The sequence below is a fragment of the Scyliorhinus canicula genome, chromosome 18 (genome assembly GCF_902713615.1).
Source record: "Scyliorhinus canicula chromosome 18, sScyCan1.1, whole genome shotgun sequence".
Classification (NCBI taxonomy): domain Eukaryota; kingdom Metazoa; phylum Chordata; class Chondrichthyes; order Carcharhiniformes; family Scyliorhinidae; genus Scyliorhinus; species Scyliorhinus canicula.
In genome coordinates this window covers 33,743,207-33,764,542 of record NC_052163.1, presented here as the reverse complement: position 1 = coordinate 33,764,542, position 21,336 = coordinate 33,743,207, and the positions used below count along the sequence as shown (strand labels likewise).

At 41.7% G+C, this 21,336-nt stretch overlaps 1 protein-coding gene across 3 annotated transcripts in view; it reads right to left on the bottom strand.

Annotated features, from left to right (window-relative positions):
- Positions 1-21,336, bottom strand: part of stx8 (syntaxin 8) — a 180,361-nt gene that overhangs the window by 36,536 nt on the left and 122,489 nt on the right. The window contains exons 7-8 of one of the 3 annotated variants that reach the window (XM_038776793.1): positions 10,164-10,265; positions 3,643-3,758 (exon numbers count right to left, since the gene is read on the bottom strand). The exons of 1 other annotated variant lie outside the window; for it this stretch is intronic. In XM_038776793.1, coding sequence (XP_038632721.1) covers positions 3,658-3,758; positions 10,164-10,265 — 203 coding nt within the window. In that variant the 3' untranslated portion in view covers positions 3,643-3,657. Of the gene's footprint in view, positions 1-3,642; positions 3,759-10,163; positions 10,266-21,336 lie in introns of those variants that run through there. One more of the 3 variants, XM_038776794.1, reaches the window with a different exon arrangement.

The window sequence follows — 21,336 nt, the reverse complement described above, 5'->3', positions numbered from 1 at the left end:
GCTAGTTAAGATAGTATTTAGTGTTTACTTTGCATGACTCTTGTATAGTTAATATTCTTCTGTTTTGAAACTGGAATTTTGGGCACTTTAAATTTATTATAAATTTTTGTTTTTATAAGTTTCTGAGACCCTTCCTCATTCTTCTGAATTCCAGCAAATATAATCCGAACGGATTCAATCCCTCTTCATTTTTTTTTTTTATAAATTTAGAGTACCCAATTATTTTTTCCAATTAAGGGGCAATTTAGAGTGGCCAATCTACCTATCCTGCACATCTTTGGGTTGTGGGGGTGGAACCCACGCAGACACGGGGAGAATGTGCAAACTCCACACGGACAGTGACCCAGGGCCGGGATTCGAACCCGGGTCCTCAGCGCCGTAGGCAGCAATGCTAACCACTGCGCCACCGTGCTGCCCCCAATCCCTCTTCATATGTCAGTCCCGCCATCCCAGCAATCAAGCTGGTGGACATTTGCTGCACTTCCTCTATAGCACACCCTTCCTCAGATAAGGAGACCAAAACTCCACAAAAATATTCCAGGCTTGGTCTCACCAAGGCCCTGTTTAATTGCAGCAAGACATCCCTGCTCCTTTACTTGAATCCTCTCGCTGTGATGGCCAAGATCCAAGGTCAGCTCCCAACTGCATTCCTGCGTGGTGAACCACAGAAACATTCAGCCTCTCATTGCTCCCTCCCTCTTGGATCATGTCAGATTATCTTGTCAGTGAGTTTTCAGGGATATCCCGAGAAACCCTTCCCCTCTCAAAATCCATCTTCATGCAACATGAATCACATCAGAAAATCAGAGAACTGTTATGGCGCATAATGAGGCCATTCAGCCCATCATGTCTGCACCGGTTCTTCAAGACTTGGTGCCATTCTCCTGCCTTTTCCGTGTAACCCTGCACATTAAATTTTTATTAAAAAAAGTGTACCCAATTCATTTTTTCCAATTACGGGCCAATTTAGCATAGCCAATTCACCTACATTGCACATCTTTGGGTTGTGGGGGCGAAACCCACGCAAACATGGGGAGAACGTGCAAACACCACACGGAGAGTGACCCAGAGCTGGGATCGAACCTGGGACCTCGGTGCCGTGAGGCAACAGGGCTAACCCACTGCGCCACCGTGCTGCCCACCCTGCACATTGTTTGTTTCTATTCAAATAATTATCTATTGCCCTCTTGAATATCACGATTGAATCCGGCTCAACCACAACTTCTAGGCAGTGCATTCCAGATCCGAATCACTGGATTGTCTCAAATCCAAATTTGCTTCTTGAATCTATGCCCCTGGGGAACCCCACGACAGACCTCCCTCCAGCCCGATAAATATCTATTAACCAATTCTCTCTGTTTCCTATTATTCAGCCAATTTTGTAATCATGTTATTACTGTCTCTTTTCTTCCTTGAGTTATAACTTTGCTCAGAACTTTGTTGTGAGGCACTGCATCAAAAGCCTTTGGATAGTCCATGTGCACCGCATCAACAGCATTGCCCTCATCAACCCTCTCCGTCATCTCATTTAAAAACTTCATCAAGTTAGTAAAACATGATCTTCTCTCAGAAAATCCATACTAGCTCTTCATAATCAACCCATATTTTTCCACGTGTCTACTAATTTTATCCCTAATAAGTGTTTCTAGAAGCTTCGCCACCACCAAAGTTAAGTTGGGCTGGTCCGTAATTGTTGGGTTTACCCTTCCTACCTATTTTGAACAAAGACATAACATTTACAATTCTCCGGTCCTCTGGCACTGCTCCTTCTCTGTCACTATGGCCAGGGTGGGAGGAAACTCTGTTAAGTCACAACTTGGGCCTTATACCCAGGGAGAAATTTTGATTTGCTTGCCTCGACACCAGACTTTCTTTGATCTTGGAAATAAATTAACTGTTTAAGCCATAACTGTTTACAATCCGACATTCTCGACATCTTCCTGGGACTGAAAAGAAGCAGTCTAACCATTATAGACACCGATGGTGCTGCCATTGTTTCCAAATGTGAACGGTTTGCACCTTCTTTCCAGCAAAACAACCTGGGTCTCCCTTTAATCTTTAACAGCCATGTCACTCGGGCTCGTTGTTAGAAAGATTTCAGCACTCACATGACTCGCTTCATTTTAACCTAAATTAAAGGCACAGTCCCGAAACATAACAATCTTATAAATCTCATATTTGTAACACAATGTTCAACATGCCATCTTTCAGAGTACATGTTAAGTGAGGTCATTACTCTGGATGCAAAAGATCCCGTGGAACTGTTTGAATAAAGAACAAGTGAGTTCTCTTTCCAGTGTCCTGGCCAACAATCCTCTTTCAACCAACAAAACTTGACTTATCTGATCACTTTGCTATGTTTGGACCCTTGCTTTTTGGGACTGGCTTATTTGCGTGACAACAATAACCACTTTTCCTGCATAATGCATTGAATGTGAAGTATTTTGGAATACGTTGAGGACGTAAACAAACCTATAAAAATAAAAGTTATTTTTGCCCACCGAGTTAAGGTCATTGTTGTGCTTCTGATGGTTGTTTCATGAACCTATTTTTTATGTATTTAATAACGTAAAGAGATAAGTGCTAGAATACTGTTAGGGAATATATAGAATTGAGGCAAACTCTCAAGTCTGTTCTCAGACAGGCATACGATCTGGCCTATTGGCCATAAGCAGCAGTTTATCTGGGATTAAGATCAATATGATCTTATACGGCAACACGGTAGCATGGTGGTTAGCATAAATGCTTCACAGCTCCAGGGTCCCAGGTTCGATTCCCGGCTGGGTCACTGTCTGTGTGGAGTCTGCACATCCTCCCCGTGTGTGCGTGGGTTTCCTCCGGGTGCTCCGGTTTCCCCCCACAGTCCAAAGATGTGCGGGTTAGGTGGATTGGCCAGGCTAAATTGCCCTTAGTGTCCTAAAAAAAATAAAAAAAATAATAAGGTTAATGGGGGTTGTTGGGTTACTGGTATAGGTATACGTGGGCTTGAGTAGGGTGATCGTTGCTCGGCACAACATCGAGGGCTGAAGGGCCTGTTCTGTGCTGTACTGTTCTTAAAAAAAAAATGATCTCCATTTATTTTTGAGCTTTTAGACTCAGCTGTTTCTATCTTTTACAAGCTGATGAACAAATACCAAGATTCATCAAGAGGAAAATATCCACTGGCTTATTTCTTGTAATATTAGACTGATCGTGGCAAACAGTTGTGGCCTAACATGCAGCAGAATAAGTTAGAAGCACAGAAACGTGGAGCCATTACACGCATGTTTTCCACACATTTCAGCTGAATTAAGGATTTAAAAAAATTAGTTACCACCTCTTGATTGGCAATGGCGACAGCTTAGAAATGAAGAAGAGTTTTAATGCAGGATGATTTTGACTGGCATTTTCCATTTTGTTGGGGGAGATGGTGCCATGATGGTTAGTGTCACTGGACAGGTAAGTCAGAGGCCCAAGCTACTGCTCTGGTGGAATTTGGCTGCTGGTGGGATTTGAATGCAGTTCATACATCTGGAATATAAAGCTAGTCTCAACAATGGTGACCATTGCTGATTGTTGCAAAAAAACCATTTGGTTCACTAATGTCCTTTAGGAAAGGAAATCTGCCATCCTTACCAGATCTGACCTACATGCGACTCCAAACCTTCAGCTGGTTGACTAATAACTAGGCCCGCTGAAATGGCCTAGCAAGCCATTTAGTTTCACTCGGTAATGAAGGACGGGAGACAAATCCTGACCTTGCCAGTGATGTCCACATCCTGTGAATGAACTTAAACAATAACAGAGTTCCTGCAAAATTCAAAAGCATGCATCTGCCATCTTGATTTAAGTCTGCAATTTCTACTAATGAAGAGCCCATTTCCCTACATTGAACAATGTGCATTTTTGTAGTGCCTTTAATATAATAAAACATAGGGGTGGAGAGGTTTAGGCAGAGAATTCCAGAGCTTAGGGCCTAAGCAGCTGAAGGCATAAACACCAATTGGCACAATGAAAAATTGGTGTATGTTCAAGAGGCCTGAATTAGAAGAACTCGGGTACCTCGGAGTGTTTGGGGCTGGAAATGGGGAGAAGCTGGGCCACAGGCGTTGCTTAACCAAAAGCCAGTGTCAGTTAGGTTTGGCTGGCAACAATACATTCATAGGCTTTGCAGAAGAAAGGGCAGCTGGAGATAAGGACGTAGTTGAGGTATGGGTGGTGCTAGCAGATTTGAAGGAGAGAGGGGCAAGATGGGAGGAGAGATAACTTTTTTAAAAATATTTTTATTCTCCTCCTTTTTCACATTTTCTCCCAAATTTACACCCACCAACAATAAACAATAATCAGTAACAAATATGTCAATCCCCATATCAATAACAACAATCCCATCCTCCCACCAAATCCCAAACATTAGCCCGCATTCACACAAACAAATGACAAAAAGGAATTGGGGATCGCCCATAGTCGCCATTAACACACACAGTCCCCTCCCACCAACCCTTCCACCCACACGCCCCAACTAATGTTCGATGTTATCCAGTTCTTGAAAGTGCATAATGAATAATGCCCATGAATTGTAGAACCCCTCCATCGTTCCCCTCAGTTCAAACTTAACCTTCTCAAGAGTCAAGAATTCCAACAGGTCCCCCCGCCAAGCCAGGGCACAGGGTGGAGAGGTTGCTCTCCAACCTATCAGGATCCGCCTTTGGGCGATCAACGAGGCGAAGGCTGCAACATTTGCCTCTGCACCCGTTTCCAACCCTGGCTGGTCCAACACCCCGAATAAGGCCTCCCGGGGCCCTGGTCCAGTTTTACGTGCACCACTTTAGAAATTACCCTAAAAACCTCCTTCCAGTAATCCTCTAGCTTTGGACAAACCAAAACATATGAACGTGATTAGCAGGCCCCTCCCCCGCAACATTCACACATCTTCTACTCCTTCAAAGAATCGGTTCATCCTCGCCCTCGTGAGGTGTGCTCTGTATACCCTCTTCAGCTGCATCAGCCCCAACCTCGCGCACGGGGCGGAGGCATTCACTCTCCGGAGCACCTCACACCAGACCCCCTCCTCCATATCCTCTCCCAACTCTTCATCCCACTTTGCTTTGATCCCTTCCAGTGGTGCCTTCTCCTCTTCCAAAAGAGCTCCGTAAACAGCCGTCACTACCCCCTTCTCCAGTCCCCCTGTTGTCAGCACCTCCTCCAGCAATGTGGAGGCCGGCTCCACCGGGAAGCTCTGTATCTCCTTTCTGGCAAAATCCCGAACCTGCATGTATCTAAACATTTCCCCCTGCTCCAGCCCATACTTTGCTTCCAGCTCCTTCAAACCGACCCCTAAGAAGCAAATCTTTTAGTGTCTTAATCCCTTTCTCCTCCCATTTGCGAAAATTTCCATCCCACCTCCCTGGCTCAAATCTGTGGTTCCCCCGAATCGGCATTTCCCTTGACCCTGCCCCCAACACGAAGTGCTGGCGAAACTGCCTCCAAATTCTCGATGAAGCTGTTATTACCGGACTCCCTGTTAGGAGAGAGAACTGTTAATTAACACTGTCAGCTAACATGGAAGTCAGGAAGGGAAGTTGAGTGGTTAGCACTTCAGTGGGAATAGGATCGAGAGAAAACAATGCAGGATTCACGGACAAGATGAGTTCGTAGGGCATGAGGGTAGATAGGTCAGAAACTAGAGAAAGACGTTGTTCGGGCTAGTCGGGGGCGGGGGGAGAGATTCTGAGGAAGTTTGGCCCGGTGGGCTTGGGGAAGGAGGAAAAATGGCTAAGGTAATGATTGGATGGTCTCAATCTTGAAAAAGAAATCCACGAGCTTGCAGTACATAAAAGCCAGAACCAAGGGGAAAAATATATTCCTAGGGTGGCAAAGTTATTAAATAACATAGCAGACTGTAGACTTAAATACATACAGGATTGTTAAACTGACATCCTGTAAAGCTCAAATGCTTTATACCAGCAATATAAATTTATGATCAGTTTAAACTGAATTACTCAACACATCCATTGACAGGGCAATTATGTACAGAAATCTAAAATACTAAGATACTAAACTGCATGCCTACTTTGGAAAAAATCCTTTACAACTCCATTAAATTTTGAACGCCAAGGCATAAAAATGTTTCAACTGTTCCTCTCCTTCCAATGAGGCTCATCAGTGAAATGCAACTGCATGAACTGAGGCAAGGGATGGAGGGAAACAAAATATATCAATTCATAAGTATTACTAAATCCTCCTGAACCCCCCAAAAGACATTTAATCAAGCAGTTCTAAAAGAAAGCAGTCGTGCAAATATGCAAATAAATTAATCCAAAGTGGAAAATATGGAGGATGCCACAAATAACCAAATCTGTTAACCAATAAAACCTTTGCTTGCACTGAGAAATATCAGCGTTGCTTATGTGCTGTAGCTTTTACATGACCAAAATTTTGCTCAATAACTACATCAACTTTAACAGCATTTCAATGTCTCTGGAATCACCAAATTAAACTATCATGTTTCTCCACCCCACCTAATTTCTCACCTGATTCTCCCTCAAACCCTCACCTATGTCTGAAGGGAAATTTCAGGGCTTGACAGAATTCGACATTTGCAAAATGCAGTTCTAGAAAGAAGATTAAAGTCCTTTCATTCAAGTTTAGAAACTGTCACCTTCACACTAATTAACCAGAGTGGTCTCTGTTGTTAACTCCTGTTTGACTTTTCAGGTCAGTGTACAACAGTCACGTTTGTAGACCAAATAGATCAAAGTCTCATTTCCAAATGTAAGCAACAGCCGCTTCTGATGCCACCTTAAACCGACCACCCAGTACTTTCCTCTGTAACAATTTTGTACGAATCAACCTAATTTTTTGCACTGCAGCACAAGAATATTTAACTCCCTTCACCAGAAAGTAGGTCTCCTGAAAAGGAATTTAATGAATATACAGTTCTAATAGGAAAACATTCAACTAAGGATATCCTGAGAATTACCAGCAGTCTCTGTTGAAATAGAACAGCACTGATAATATTTCATGGTACAATTAATTTAACGGCTATTATTGTTGCAATATTACATTTGATTAGGGCAGATTCCAGGTAACCCTGCCATGAATTCGGACCTGAAATATAAAATTTTTAGGGGGTACTTAGTAATTCAATAAATAAACAATTCTTACTTCTCAGCTCTGTAACAAACTCGTTTTTGTAATTCTATCATAATTACTGCAATGGCATTTTTAAAGCACCAAAATGGTTTACAAAGCAATCTCTGCAAAGCAGTCTTTGTAAAGTAAAATGTCTTGGCTTCATCCACGATTAACCTGCTAATAAATTTGGGAACTATTATTCCGAGTTTTTACAACTGACTTAACAACTCTCCCTTCAAAACAGAATCAATTTAAAACTACTCAAGATGCAAAAACCTGCAAGACTCATTCTCAAGAGGCAGAAGGAGTGGCAAATTACTTGATAAGTAGATTATTGCAGGAGAAATTGCACTCAGCAGGCTTCAAGGCGAATAAGCCCTGGGAAACCCATCCAGAAAACACCACGGCACTGGTGTTCATTTGTTTTCCTACCTTTGGGTAATCAGCAGTTGAAAATGTATCGGGTGCCCTTGGTTATGGTGTTGAAAATGAGATTTCAGTTAACTTTTTACAGCCTAAGAAAGTTTCTTAATGGGAAGAAAAACCTGTATTTGATTTCACAGAGAGCAAGGTCTCTAAAGGGTAACCCTTGACAAATCCCAGATTGTACTTGCCACTGTCTGCAGTTTGGCAACAAAACACAATGGCATCATGTATGTATACACTTTACAGGCTGAACGTCTATTCATGGTAGGAAGAAGCTTCACACATAGAGGGCCTTGTAGAACAAGATTGAAGTTTCTTAATTAAGTCAGCTGAAAGACAGTCCAAGCAGTCTTCCTCTTAGATCCCTTAACCCCTAAAGAGTGATCATCAAATCAAAGCATTAAAATCTAGCGCACAAATCTTTATTTATTGTGCCCCATGCTCAGTAGAACCTCTTCAGCTCTCTCACTGTTTCAGTGATTTTAGGCATGTTTCTGGTTTATAAACAAGGAACAAAGGCTCTTCTTGTGTGTCACGGAAGCCTTCCTGTAGAGCTGAATTTCATTTCTTTGCACTGCAAAATAGCAGAGTCTCTGGAGAGCTATTTAGCGAGATTCATCACATTAACATGTCTATGCAAAATCAAAGAGTATATTAATATCCAAGAATTAATACCATACCAGGATTCAGAAGAGAACAATAAAAAATAACAGTTGAAATGCTTTTCCTTGACCAATTTAATTATCAGATAATTGTCTCTCAACAAGCCATCCTTTATTTCGACTGAAATAGCATTCCATAAATCCTGTGACACTCTCAATAACCACAATCCGTCTTCTACTTTAGCTCCTTCATAATAATGGTTCTCCCAAACAAGGACCAATTGTTTCCTGGCGTTAAGTCACAAGAGTGTGAATTGCTTTAATTTTTCCCCTTCAGCAGCTGTGCAGGGTGGGCCGCAAGGTGCCTGTAATAATGAGGCAAAGGGACACTGAAGAGGCACTGAGGCCTGCCGGTCAGAGTGCTGGCGTTTCAGTCGCCTGGTGTCACAAACGTCGCCTTCTAAAAACTTCCATGTGCTCATCCTGATAGCAAGTTTTGTTGAAGAGGGAGTTCATAAAGACTAAAGTACCTTGCCAACGGGCAACAATCTCACCTTTTGCTGTCCTAACCTGTGTTCACCAATTTCTTTTTACTCCCTATAATTCTTGGCTTTTTTGTGATTTTTCTGGCTACTCATTAGTAATGCCCAGCAACATTCAACAGACAAAGATGTGTGTGTCAAACAAAGAAAAGAGGGAAAAAAGGGGGGGGGGGGGGGGGGGGGGGGGGAGAAGGAATTCTCCATTCACTTCTCTAAAGGATTCATTAATATCCTAAACTGTTGGCACAGCCTAAAACAGTTTTACGGTAACAAAGCGTACACTGACTCAGAGTCTGGGATCTTCAAATAAACCTCGCAGGCTGTCATGGCCACCAGGAAGCAGAATTAGTGCAATATTAGCTGACCTTCATTTTGTTATTTCATCAAACCTGACTGCTGTTCACTGCTTGCTCGTTACTAGGCTCCCTTGTGGAAAAAATGCTAGCATTTCCTAGGCAATTCAACAGCAGGGTTGAAAAGCAAATAAAGCAGTCTTGAAGTAATATTTTTCAATTATTCTTATATTGCTCAATTTTTCATTTGGTATATACTAGTGTTGTCAAAACAATGTTTTAGGTTAATGTTTTCTCCTGAAACAAGGGTGAATTCTATAAAAGGCAGCCTGTACTATCAACCCCGACCACAGTGTTGTGATGCAGCGAGAACAATAAGCTTTCACTTTTCAGTCATGACATGCTGAATTGCAAGTCTCAATAATGCTAATTCAAAGAGTATAGCAATAGTGATCTGCATTTTTGCAGCAGAAAGGACATGTTTGTTGTGAAAATTGCTAATTATCAAACAAAAAAGCCCTTTAAATGTAAAATAGTATAATTACAAGTTGCTAATGAATAAAGGTGAAAGTGGTAACATGGAAACATGGTAAAACAGATCAATTCATTAACTCTTAACAATCTCCAGCACTGGAAGGGACATGGTTTTCTTGATCATTTTAAAGACTTAGCAATGACTAAACTGCAATTGAAGTACAATGTTTTGTGCAAATCTAAATGCAAGAGACTTTGAGGGGGAACTGGAATTTCCCCTTTTAAAAATTTTGCAATGCATAAGAAAGTTGGGAAAACATCACCCTTAAATGACGGACAACTGACAGAAACCTTGTGCTCTAGGGATGTTACACTGCCAGGGTGCAGATCATTTGCTTGCCTACTGGCAACAGCTGCCCGAGAGCTCTTGCAGAGGGCAAAGAGGTGAGAATTACTATCAATGAATCCTCACTTAGTGTTTGAACAGCTGCATATGCAAATCACATCATAAAACCTTCGTCTTTTGTTTTCCTACACAAAAGACTCTGAACAACAGTACATTCACAAACACCAACCACCTCCTAAATACTTGCTCTGATGGACAAGCAGGAAAAGGGTTAAGTAGGCCATGTTCAAGGGGAATCTAGTAAAAACAATGACACCGTAATGCCACCTGGTGGATTGAGGGGACTATATTAAACAGGCTCACATACCACATGAGGCTGACTTCTTATCAACCAATTTGACTCGTCTTGTTTCATTCTGGATTCTAGAATCGGTTTTATCCACTAAATATGTCAAGTCGTCAATGATTTCTGCATGAAAAGGAAGAGAGAAATACAAGATATTAGTTTTCCATTTGCTGTTCAGTCAGAATTTCAGATCGATTAGAAGTGAAATATGATTATGGTAAGAACTGTGAAATACAATACAGTCACATCGGTGTTTTTGAGGGGAATAGTATAGTGGGACACAGCTAAAATATTCTCACACCACTGGAGGAGTACCAAGAGGAACATGGGGTTTCAATAGTATGCTTCAGTTACACTTTCTGCACACATTCTGGAAATGATCAGTGTCTTCTGGTGTTTTGTTCAGTGTGCATTAAGATCAACATTAATCTATTTTGTATAATTTATTGCAGAGACAGTAGCACAAGCTTTTCCATTCAAAGTAAGATACCAGGCAAGATAGTTAGCTTTAATATTACTGGGAATAAGCACCTATAAGTCTCACTATAGGTAGAGTCAACAATTGCCAGAGAACCGCGGGGAAGAGCCTCTAAAGAGCTGTGCTAAATATGAATAGTTGTTTTTTTAACCAATGTATTAACATACCTTACCATAGAATCCCTGCAGTGCAGAAGGAGGCCATTCTTCCCATCGGGTCTGCACCAACCCTCCGAAAGAGCACAGTATGGAGGCCCACTTCCCCACCCTAACCCCACACGTTGATAATGGCCAATTCACTTTGGACAGTAAGGAGCAATTTAGCATGACCAATCCACCTAACCTGCACATCGTTAGACTGTGGGAGGAAACAGTAAGAAGTCTTACAACACCAGGTTAAAGTCACACTAGGTTTCGGAGGAACCCGAGGAAGGAGCTGTGCTCCGAAAGCTAGTGTTTGAAACAAAAATGTTGGACTTTAACCTGGTGTTGTAAGACTTCTTACTGTGCTCACCCCAGTCCAACACCAGCATCTCCACATTGTGGGAGGAAAGTGGAGCACCCAGAGGAAACCCACGCAGACAGGGGGAGAACGTGCAAGCTCCCCACAGTCACCCACAGCCAGAATCGAACTTGGGTCCCTGGCACTGTGTGGCAGCAGTGCTGACCAATGTGCTTAAAGACCAAAATTATTAGCAGAACACCTATCATATATATATATACTGTATATATATATATATATAAAATGCAAAATGCAGCTGGAATCTGCCATAACAATTGTGCACATTATTCCCACTGAAAATTGATGGCATCTAGCAAGATTTAAATACAGAGTGCATCTTTGCCTCAAGTAGAGAGAATTAAATATCATCACGGAGACAACAGTTCAGAGTGAAAAGATCTTGTCCAGAATAAAAAACATTGTCTATGTGAATATGCAGCCTATTCAAAATTTGAAGAATTTGTCCACAAACGTCAAAAGCAAAATTCTTTACAATGATTGTCACCTGAAATAACTTGCTCTACATTCCTCGTTTGCACTATTTACTCTGAATTCAGTATCTTTTGGATGCTTGCTTCGTTAGGTATTTGAAGACAGACAGCGGGTGTCAACATCTCTCAAATGATTCAGGAAGGTCATGAAAATATTTGAACACAAATCACCTACCGGCAAACAACCAGTGAACTAAACTTGCAGACCAACCAGCTGTTGTTGCTGCATGCTTTTTAAAAGTCATTTATAGATATTTTGCCCCGGGGAGCAGACCGACAAGACAATTCCACAATGAAATGCAGACTGATTTCTTGGGTTAGACATTTGTTTTAAATTGATTGCTGTCGAAATCTTCGGCATAAGCTGAGGCTTCACATTTTATCTAATGGTCTAATTGTTAATGAACCAATACTGAAAACAAAATCTTGAATAGAAAAAAGTAACTAAATTCTTCTCAGGCACGTGAACTTTAAGAAGGAAGGTTTATGATAGGGGTTCTGAAGCTGTTAAATCACTGCTCAATATACTGATGATTCAGCAAAGATTTCTTCACTCACCAAGGATGTTTCATTGTAACAGATACAGAATTGTAGGTCATTGGTTTCTGGTATTGCATTTCTAGTAATCTTTCAGAGAAAGAAGTGATTTCTTGCTGACTACAGCGATGTTAGCAAGTATTTTGATACTTATGTTACGACAAAGACAAAAAATAACAACCCCCAGACATTCAACCTTTTCAAATTGCATATTCAGCAGTGGCCTTCACCTGTAACTGCAAGGGAGATAAAATTGTAGGTGCTTATCACGCAAAATTATGAAAGTATATAGCATACAGCTTCCAAAACAATGTGCTTTCTAGAATGGATTTGTAAAAAACGTTCCAGGAAAAGCTGACCCATTTCCTACCATTCCATGTCACTGTGCACAATGAAAGTCATTTTTTAAATCCTGCAGAGTAATGTGGTCAGAACTCAACAAAGTTGTGATGTGGTTGTGCAGAATCTTTTCACAATTACTAAACGTGTACTGGCAAAACATTCCTCACATCCTTTGCAGTGATCCATGCACGGCTGCACACCTTTTTAAATTCTGTTACTGCATAGTCTTTAAAACACACAATGGGTTTAGATGCATGTATTTTTCCTCTTGAGTCCTCCACACAAATCATGGATAGTCCCATCTCCAATGCACATACATAAATAAACCAAGAACTGAAACAAGACATGACGCTGATTATAATTGTTTCTCGAATGCACTTGCATTGATCCTACAATGTAATTATACCAAAACTTTGCTATTGCTTTGCAGTGGCAAAACACAGTGGGGGGGGGGGGTTACAGTGGCTAACACTGATGCCTCACAGCACCAGGGGCCCATGTTAAATTCCGGCCTTTGGTGACTGTGTGTAGTTTGCACTTCTCCCCATATCTGCATGGGATTCCTCCGGGCACACTGGTTTCCTCCCACAGACCAAGTTGTACAGGTTAGGTTGGGTTATGGGGAAAGGGCGAGGAAGTGGGCCAAGGTAAGGTGTTCTTTCAGAGGCTCGGTGCAGACCCGATGGGCTGAATGGCCTCCTTCTGCAATGTAGATATTCTATGTTTCTATCTCCATGGGTGGCCTTATCATGGGATGTGGGCTCAACATGTAGAGTATAAATCAAATGCCGTGCCAAGCTAGAACTCACACTGGATGTCCTAAACTTTTTCGAAATTCTTTTTTTTAAACATCTTGAGAAAACAACAGCCATGCAAGAGTCTTGCTGGTATCCCAAACCTCTGCATTTAAGGAAAGATAAACTTGCACTGGAAGATGTTCAGCGAGGAACCATTAGGTTGATTCCAAGGATGAAGGGTTTGTCTAATAAAAAAAGATTGAGTATTTGGGCCCATACTCATTAGAGTTCCGCAGATTGAGAAAAATTCTTACTGAAACATACAAGATTCTGAGGGTGGGGGGAAGGAGGTGGGAGGGGAGGGGGAGACAGAGTAGATGTTGAGATGTTTCTCTCGTGAGGGAGATCTGGAAGTAGGGGGAAAGAGTGTCAGGCTAAGAAGTTGCCTATTTAAGGCGGAGATGAGGAGGAATATTGACTCTCAGAAAGCCGTCAGGCATTTGAAATGTTCTACCCGAGAGAGCTGTCGAATCTCAGCCAGTGAACACGTTCAAGACCAAGATAAAGAGATTCTTGAACTTTGGGGAGGCCAGGGTTATGAGGAACAGGCAGGAAAATGTAGTTGAGGCCAAGATCAAAGCATCCAAGAACTTATTGAATTGCACAGCAGGCTCGAAGGCCTGTATGGCTTACACCTGCTCCTATTTCGTACTTTCGAAGATCGTAATCAACCTCAGACACCTACAGCAGCCCAAATTTCTTTGAAGAGACCCTTAAGTGACCCTATATTTTAAGTTGAGCAGTTGCCTACTGCTACAAAAACCACAGTAAATGGACAAAAGGAATACAGGAATTAATAAAGTGCCTTCAATTGACTCGATATAGATTTGGATCTCATTAAATTTGTGTTTTCTTATTGAACTGAAAGGACTGAGATCTTTAACAGTTTGCCTGAATGTTTTACAAAGCAGTGCAGCAATTGGAAAAAAAACTTTGAGAGACTGCGACACATGTAGCATGACTAAAACAAAATGTAAGTGCAAGATTAGCAAACTCTTCTAACCTTTTGCAACAACAAACAAGTATGTGAAGCTATGTTTTCTTCTCTCACTGAAGGCCAGACATCTAGGTGACACACAATTTTCAATGAGATTGTTGATCAAAATCCAGATATTTAACAACTAAAGAATCATTAGCTTTTATAAGATGTTGGTTACACTCTATAAACTTACTTGTTTCGTTTCCCTTTCTTCCAAGAGTTTTTCCTGTCCACAGGAATTACACAAACTGCTAAATTTTTTTTACTTGAAAACTGTCCAAGAGAAAAATTCAACGAAAACTATAACCACTGTCCCCCACCCCTCCGAAGTACCAACTCAGCTTTGATTGCACTGGAGGTCTAATGACAAGGAGCTGACAACTTGTGAGGCCCCATCACTCTTATGTGCTTGGACGCACAGGAAATCGCACAATGCCTTGGCTAGTGGAAGGACTAGTCATCTTATGTTTGCATCAGAAAAAATGTGCTAAATGCCCCCATCAAAATTCAGTTTCTCTTCGTTGTCAAGGACAAAGAATGATAAGCACGCTTGGGAAACAGCTTATTTCATTTGGAAACAGCTTATTTCATTTGCCAACAGCATCCAGGCCTTCTAGAAATGGTATAAAAACTCACAGAAGTTAACCACTGCCGTACAAATGCTGCTTTTCAATCACTGCCCTGCTGTCAAGTTAAAATTGTCCTGTTTTCTCAATGAAACAAAATGCAGATTAAGCAAATTGTATTTCTTCAAAATGCGTGACTTGAAGGAACAACGTCCATGTTGAGGATGCACAGTGACTACATATGCATTTGCAACGGATTGAGCAGTCCTCAAGTAAAGGTTATTCAGCTAGTGTTTGGAAAACAAACCATTTAACATGTATAATCAATGCTCATTTTCAACAGGAAACTAGGATTTGTAAAGCAGGAAAGGGATTGGTATTATTTAATTTTTCACATGTTCACATATCATGTCTTCTGATAACTGCTCCTGTCAAGCTCAGGTGCGCATCTCCCTCAAGGGAGAAACCTGTCACGGCTGTACTAACTATGTACTCTTAACACCAGGGTGGGGACTTCCTTCTCTATTGTTCCCATGATGTACAACTAGGCACAAGGCCATTGCAGGATTATTTCTGGCTAAGGAACACTGTCAGCTGTGGCAGCTTATACTTTTCGCTTTCCAGTTCTAATAATATTGTGTGGAATTCCTCTAAAACAGTATGGTGCCACAGCAGCTTTTCATTCTTTGCTATTTGTCCTCTTTTGGACACAGAAATATACAAGTTAATCCCCGGGGAATAATCACATCTGGAATTTGTGGGTTTAAAAAATACATAACGGTCCAGTTCGGGCGGCGGCACGAAGACTCAGTTAAATGACCTGACAGACATGACAATGGTTCCCGCGAGTGACTCCAACTCGGTGTTCTTGCACTTCCGCCCTGAGCTACTTCAACAGCCACACACACAACAATGAGTTGCTGAGTTCATGGAACATCACAGAAAAACTTTTCTGGAACATCCTGTCACAATACAAACAATTTGCATTCAAAAATTGGACCACACCAAAAGTACAATCAAAAGATATGTGAGGTTATATTGGGAAAACTTACCCACCAAGAGAATACATTTGCAACTGCTATTGAACTAAAATCATGCCTCGTTCCAATTCAGCGTATGACCTCTTAACCTTGGTTTACTACTTATAATTTAATACTGGCTTATTGTGTCAATTGAGGTGGCAGATAAAACATTAAATGGAGGAACAAGTTCTCAATTTACAGAGGTTTTCCTGATTGAAACTCAAATATTTTTCAACACTTGGCCTCTGACTTAATTGTTATTCTAACATTTACTGTTTACTGACAGGCCAAAATGAATGTAAGCCACTTGTCTGAAGGTCTGGCCAAGACCAGAAAGGCAAAGCCAGACTCTTGAAACAATTGCACAGCTTAGACCCGACTCATCCACCTCTCTGGCTGCTCATGGCTGGACAAAACCGGACTGTGCAGAACTCCATGTCCTTTTGTTCCGTGACTTGAGATTTAAATTTAAACCACAATATCGACCAAGTATTTTCATCTCTTCAGCATCATTTACCTTTGCTTTGAATCAGTTCACTAACAGTAAAACTGTACCCAGGCTTGATTACTCCAAAGCTCCCCTCCTTTGTCACCAGGTTCCTGTCTTAGAGTCTCTACAGTGCAGGAGGCCATTCGTCCCATCGTGTCTGTACCGACCTTTCAAATGAGTACTCTATCCATTTACGAGTGTCCATCACACCCTAGCCCTGTAATCCCATAACCTAACCTGCACATCCCTGGACATAAGTGGGCAATGTAGCATGGCCAATCCACCTAACCTGCACACCCTTGGACTGTGGGAGGAAACCGGGGCACCTGGAGGAAACCCACGCAAACACGGGAAGAAAGTGCAAACTCCACACAGCCACCCAAGGCCAGAATTGAACCCAGGTCCCTGGCCTGTAAGGCAGCAGTGCTAACCACAGTGCTAGCCAATCCTATCCTTGTTTTGCCCAACTGATTGTCTTTTTTCAATGCATCAACATTAAAATAAGTGTTTACATCTGCATGTTCCTCCGTGCGCCCCTGCCTCCTTCTGTAAACCCTTTCAGTCTCACATTTTTTTTATTTATAAATTTAGAGTACCCAATTAATTTTTTCCAATTAAGGGGCAATTTAGCATGGCCAATCCACCTACCCTGCACATCTTTGGGTTGTGGGGGCAAAACCCATGCAAACACAAGGAGAATGTGCAAATTCCACATGGACAGTGACCCAGAGCCGGGATCGAACCTGGGACCTCGGCGCCGTGAGGCAGCAATGCTAACCACTGCGCCGCCGTGCTGCCCTCCTTTCAGTCTCACATGTCAGAACATGACAAATCTCCTCATTAGAGTCAGAACTTTTCAGACAGAAAACTGCCCACTCACCATTATTCTAAACTTCCGATCCACGACATAGAAAAAGTCCCTAAGCGCAGGAATCTATGAGCAGAGGAGAGAAGGGATTTGATGCAGGAACCACACCCACCTTCTTTTAAGCACCAGCTGCTTTGGTCTGGTAAGTGTTTCAAAGTCCCAAAGCTTATCAGTGTGTTAGTGAATGAATCTTTGAGTGAATGGATGGATATGTGGGTGAGGCAAAGTGAACAGGTTGGTAGGTGGGTCAGGTGGATAGGGTGGCATCAGCTGCACAAGGTCAAAGGGTGCATAAATTGGCAGTGGATGAGGTCATAGAGTCTCTGGTGGGTGAGGTAGTTAGTTGGCAATCGCGGAGGGCAGAAGATAGGGAGGTGGCAGGCGAGTGAGTGGGAAGATGGGTGTTTGGGAAGGGGTAGTCGGGTCAGACCCAAGGGTGGAGTCTGCCCACCAGGTCGGTGTAGGTGCTGGGGTCTAGCCAAGTCAGGTCGAGGGGGGCGGTGGGGGTTAATCAAATCAGGTCGCGGCAGGGGTGGTCGGGGTTAGTCAGGTTCAGGTCAGGAGGGATCAGAGTGGTAAATGGAGTGTTGGAGGGGTAATTGGGAGTCAGGGAGTGTGGGTGTTTGTGGTATCAGTTGTATAGTTACCAGGAAGTCAAGTATTTTTTTTCTGCCTAACATTTCCTGGATAACTATCCAGATAAGTAAGTGGAACTGTCCGATATCTCCGATTCTCCGGATGTTCAATCTTTCTGGGCAATTCCGAGGGAGACCTTGTGTTGGGACATTCAAAGGGTCCCAATGCGCATCGTGGGTTATAAGTTTGGTCTCCAACAATCCAGAAACCTGAAGATCTGGAACAATCTCTGTTCTTCTGACTTTAATCTCAATTTTTCCCTCCACTTCACTGTTTATGTTAGTCATTACTTAAATCTCTTCATCTTTCTACCTCCCATCTTATTCAAAGGCTTCCTCAGAACCTACTTGGTTACTATCTGAGCTTCCTCCCACGACAGTGCACTATTTAGTTACACTTGCCTCTGTGAAGTGCTTTGAATAGATTATTTAGGTTAACTGCAAGTTGTTCAGCATCATTACGCATATCAGATATCATTAAATTTTGTCCAAACATTTGGATTACACTCAGCAAATAAACCATTTTGGTTCCTATATAAGCCTACTTTTCAAGCACTTGCTGTGGCATGTTATTGCAGATATCCTTTCTTGTCCGCACACTATCAACAGCAACAATCTATTGCCATCTCAGCTACTATAAAAAGAATAATCATTGGCTTCTAACATATAGATAACTAAATTTAGCCAATAATCCATGAAGCATTTACTGTGCTGTGATGAACTCTGTACTTTGTAAAAAATATTGTATTTGTGAAATATCCCCTCAACCCAAAGTGAAATGAAGCTCAGCTAGTTCTGGGAAAGGAATCTGTGATGGGAATTCTTAGCTGCGAGGTCAGTTTTGAGAAGTGACCTAGTCACTTGATGTTGCTGAGGAGATGAAAGCTGGGTAACCAAAAACGGCGAACAGAAGCTACTGCAGGGAGTGCTTGGATTTAAGCTTGTGGTGTGCAGAACACAGGCACACAGAACTTGTGGCACTCAGGCAAATAAGCAAAATTCTCGAAGGAAAAGATCAGTTTTCTGTTTGGTAGTAAGAACACACAGAATTCCTGAAGCTCTTGGTGAAACAATGGTAAAAGGGACTGAAACCCAAAATTGGTATGAATAGCTCAGGTTGAGTGTCTGTACTAGAAGCGATACACTGTGAACTGGGGTGTTATTGATTGGTGGGAGTAAAAGGAACTCAGGAAAGCTACTTTCGTGTCCTGAGGGAAAGATTTGCAGGAGTTCGCATTGTTGGTGTGAGTTGTAGGCAGGGGCCTCATATTGAATAAAGCTGCCGATGAAAGCAACTCAAAAGCGGAACAAGTAGGAAAAGTGAAAATCCAGCATTACAGAGCTTGAAAGACTTTGAGACTGCATGTGGTGCTACATATGTGCTTGGAGTTATGACGAGAATTGCATGAGCTTTATCCTTGTCTTATCAGCTATTCAACGTGAAATTTATAGCTTCTATTGAAATACCATTTGTCCTTTAATGCATGCTTAATTTGATGTTGATTTTGGGTTTGACCACTGTAATAACATTTTAAAAAGGTGAAATCTTGTCCATCCTTTCCTTTCATTGGTTGTTTGGAGATTTCTTCTTTTTCAGGTTATTGGTCTCCGTGAGGATCAATACAACAATTCTACTACATAATGACAAAATCAAGCTTGTGTTACAAAAGTGTCTTCCATGGTCAAATAATGTATAAGCCAATCAATGTCAAAAAGGAGGAAACAAAGATTTAATATAATGTGCTGAAAGCAGTACATAAACTAATGATGCAGTGTCACTACTTTGTGCACAGTTTTTTCGTTTGTATTGACATTAATATAGGTTGAGGAGAAGGTAAGAATCACAAAATTAGGTAAAACACAAGAGGTCTGTCAGGGATACAGTGAATGATAAGGCACAAGTTTCTTCTTATTCATTCACAGCATGTGGGCATCATTAGCTGGGCCAGCATTTATTGCCCATCCCTAATTGCCCGTGAGAAGGCCCGCGCACTACCTTCTCAACGTGCTGCAGTCCATGTGGTGTAGGTACACCTATCGTAAGTACAGCTATTGTGCTGTTAGGAAAAGAACTCCAGGAGTGTAGTTGCTCATGTCCTTGAAAATAACAATGTGTAAGCAATATGATACGCAGACTCATTAATATCAACTGACAAATAGCTGGATACAAGAATCATTTACACAAGTCAATACCAATAAACAAGTAAATACACATGGTCCAGTTGGCAGAACAAAACCAAAATTGTTTACACTCTCCAGGCATCTGCACGTGCCAGTATGAAAGCAGTACAGCAATTATGGACAGGACTCAATCAAGCAAGTAATGATGGGAATGAACAGGAACACGTACAAAGGGAGCAATTCTTCAATTTCACACACGCTGCCATTCTATCAAAGCTAATTTGAGTCATTCTGCCACTTTCCTGCCTGTTTCAATCTTGCCTAGTATTTTCTCTTTCACGTGACTACAAATGAACATAATTCATTTCTCTAAGCTTATAAACAGCACAGTCAATTAAATACTGAAACTTAATTACAATATAATTAGATATTAAAAGCAACTTTCAAAAAATGTATTTACTTTCAAAGGAACAGAAATAAAAAGCCTTTATGATAAATGTCGGATCATATCTTTTTTACATACTTTTAACTTTTGAAAATAAAGATTCTACTCTACTTCAAAATTACCATCTGCTACTCTATGAAAGTCGCCAAGGTCTCAGAGGACCGACCATAGGCTGCTTTCCCCTTTCAGAGAGAGAGAGAGCTGACTGGCGATGATTTAACCTGAGGGTCACCACACCTTAGGCGAGGTTGAAAAGGCGAGGCCTTCAGGAATAGCTTCAGCCGGTACAGGAATTGAACACGCACTGTTGCCGTTGCTCTGCATCACAAACCAGCCATCCAGCCAACTGAGTTAACCGACCAAACTCAAGTGGATCCCATGGAAAAGCTAATTATGGCTCAGAAGGAGGTCACTTGGCCACCGTGACTGCACCATCTCTCCAAACAAGCATTATGCCTTTGCCCTGCACATTGTTGCTATTCAAATAATTATCAGTTGCCCTCGTGAATGCCTCGATTGAACCTGCCTCCACCAGAATTCCAGGCAGTGTAGATGTCAGAACAAAGACCTACCAGTTTCCTTTGAGAAACGCTGCCACGTAATGTAAAGCAGCCAGGTTCAGGAAACATAAATGCAGATGATTAGAGATAACAACTTGCAGAAAACATTAGATAAAGGATTATAAATTTATTCTACTCCATGAAGAATGAAGGAACTTCTGAAAGTAAATGTAAGGACAATCCTGACATACTTCTGTAATGTGGTGATGGCCTGACAGAACAATTGGCCACACACTATACACATACACAGCACGTGCACAACCTGCAAAGAATTAGATAGATAATGTTTATTCGTAGTGGAGCCACAATTTTCATCAGCCAGTGTATACATTTAAAATATACATAACATACATCATTGCAAC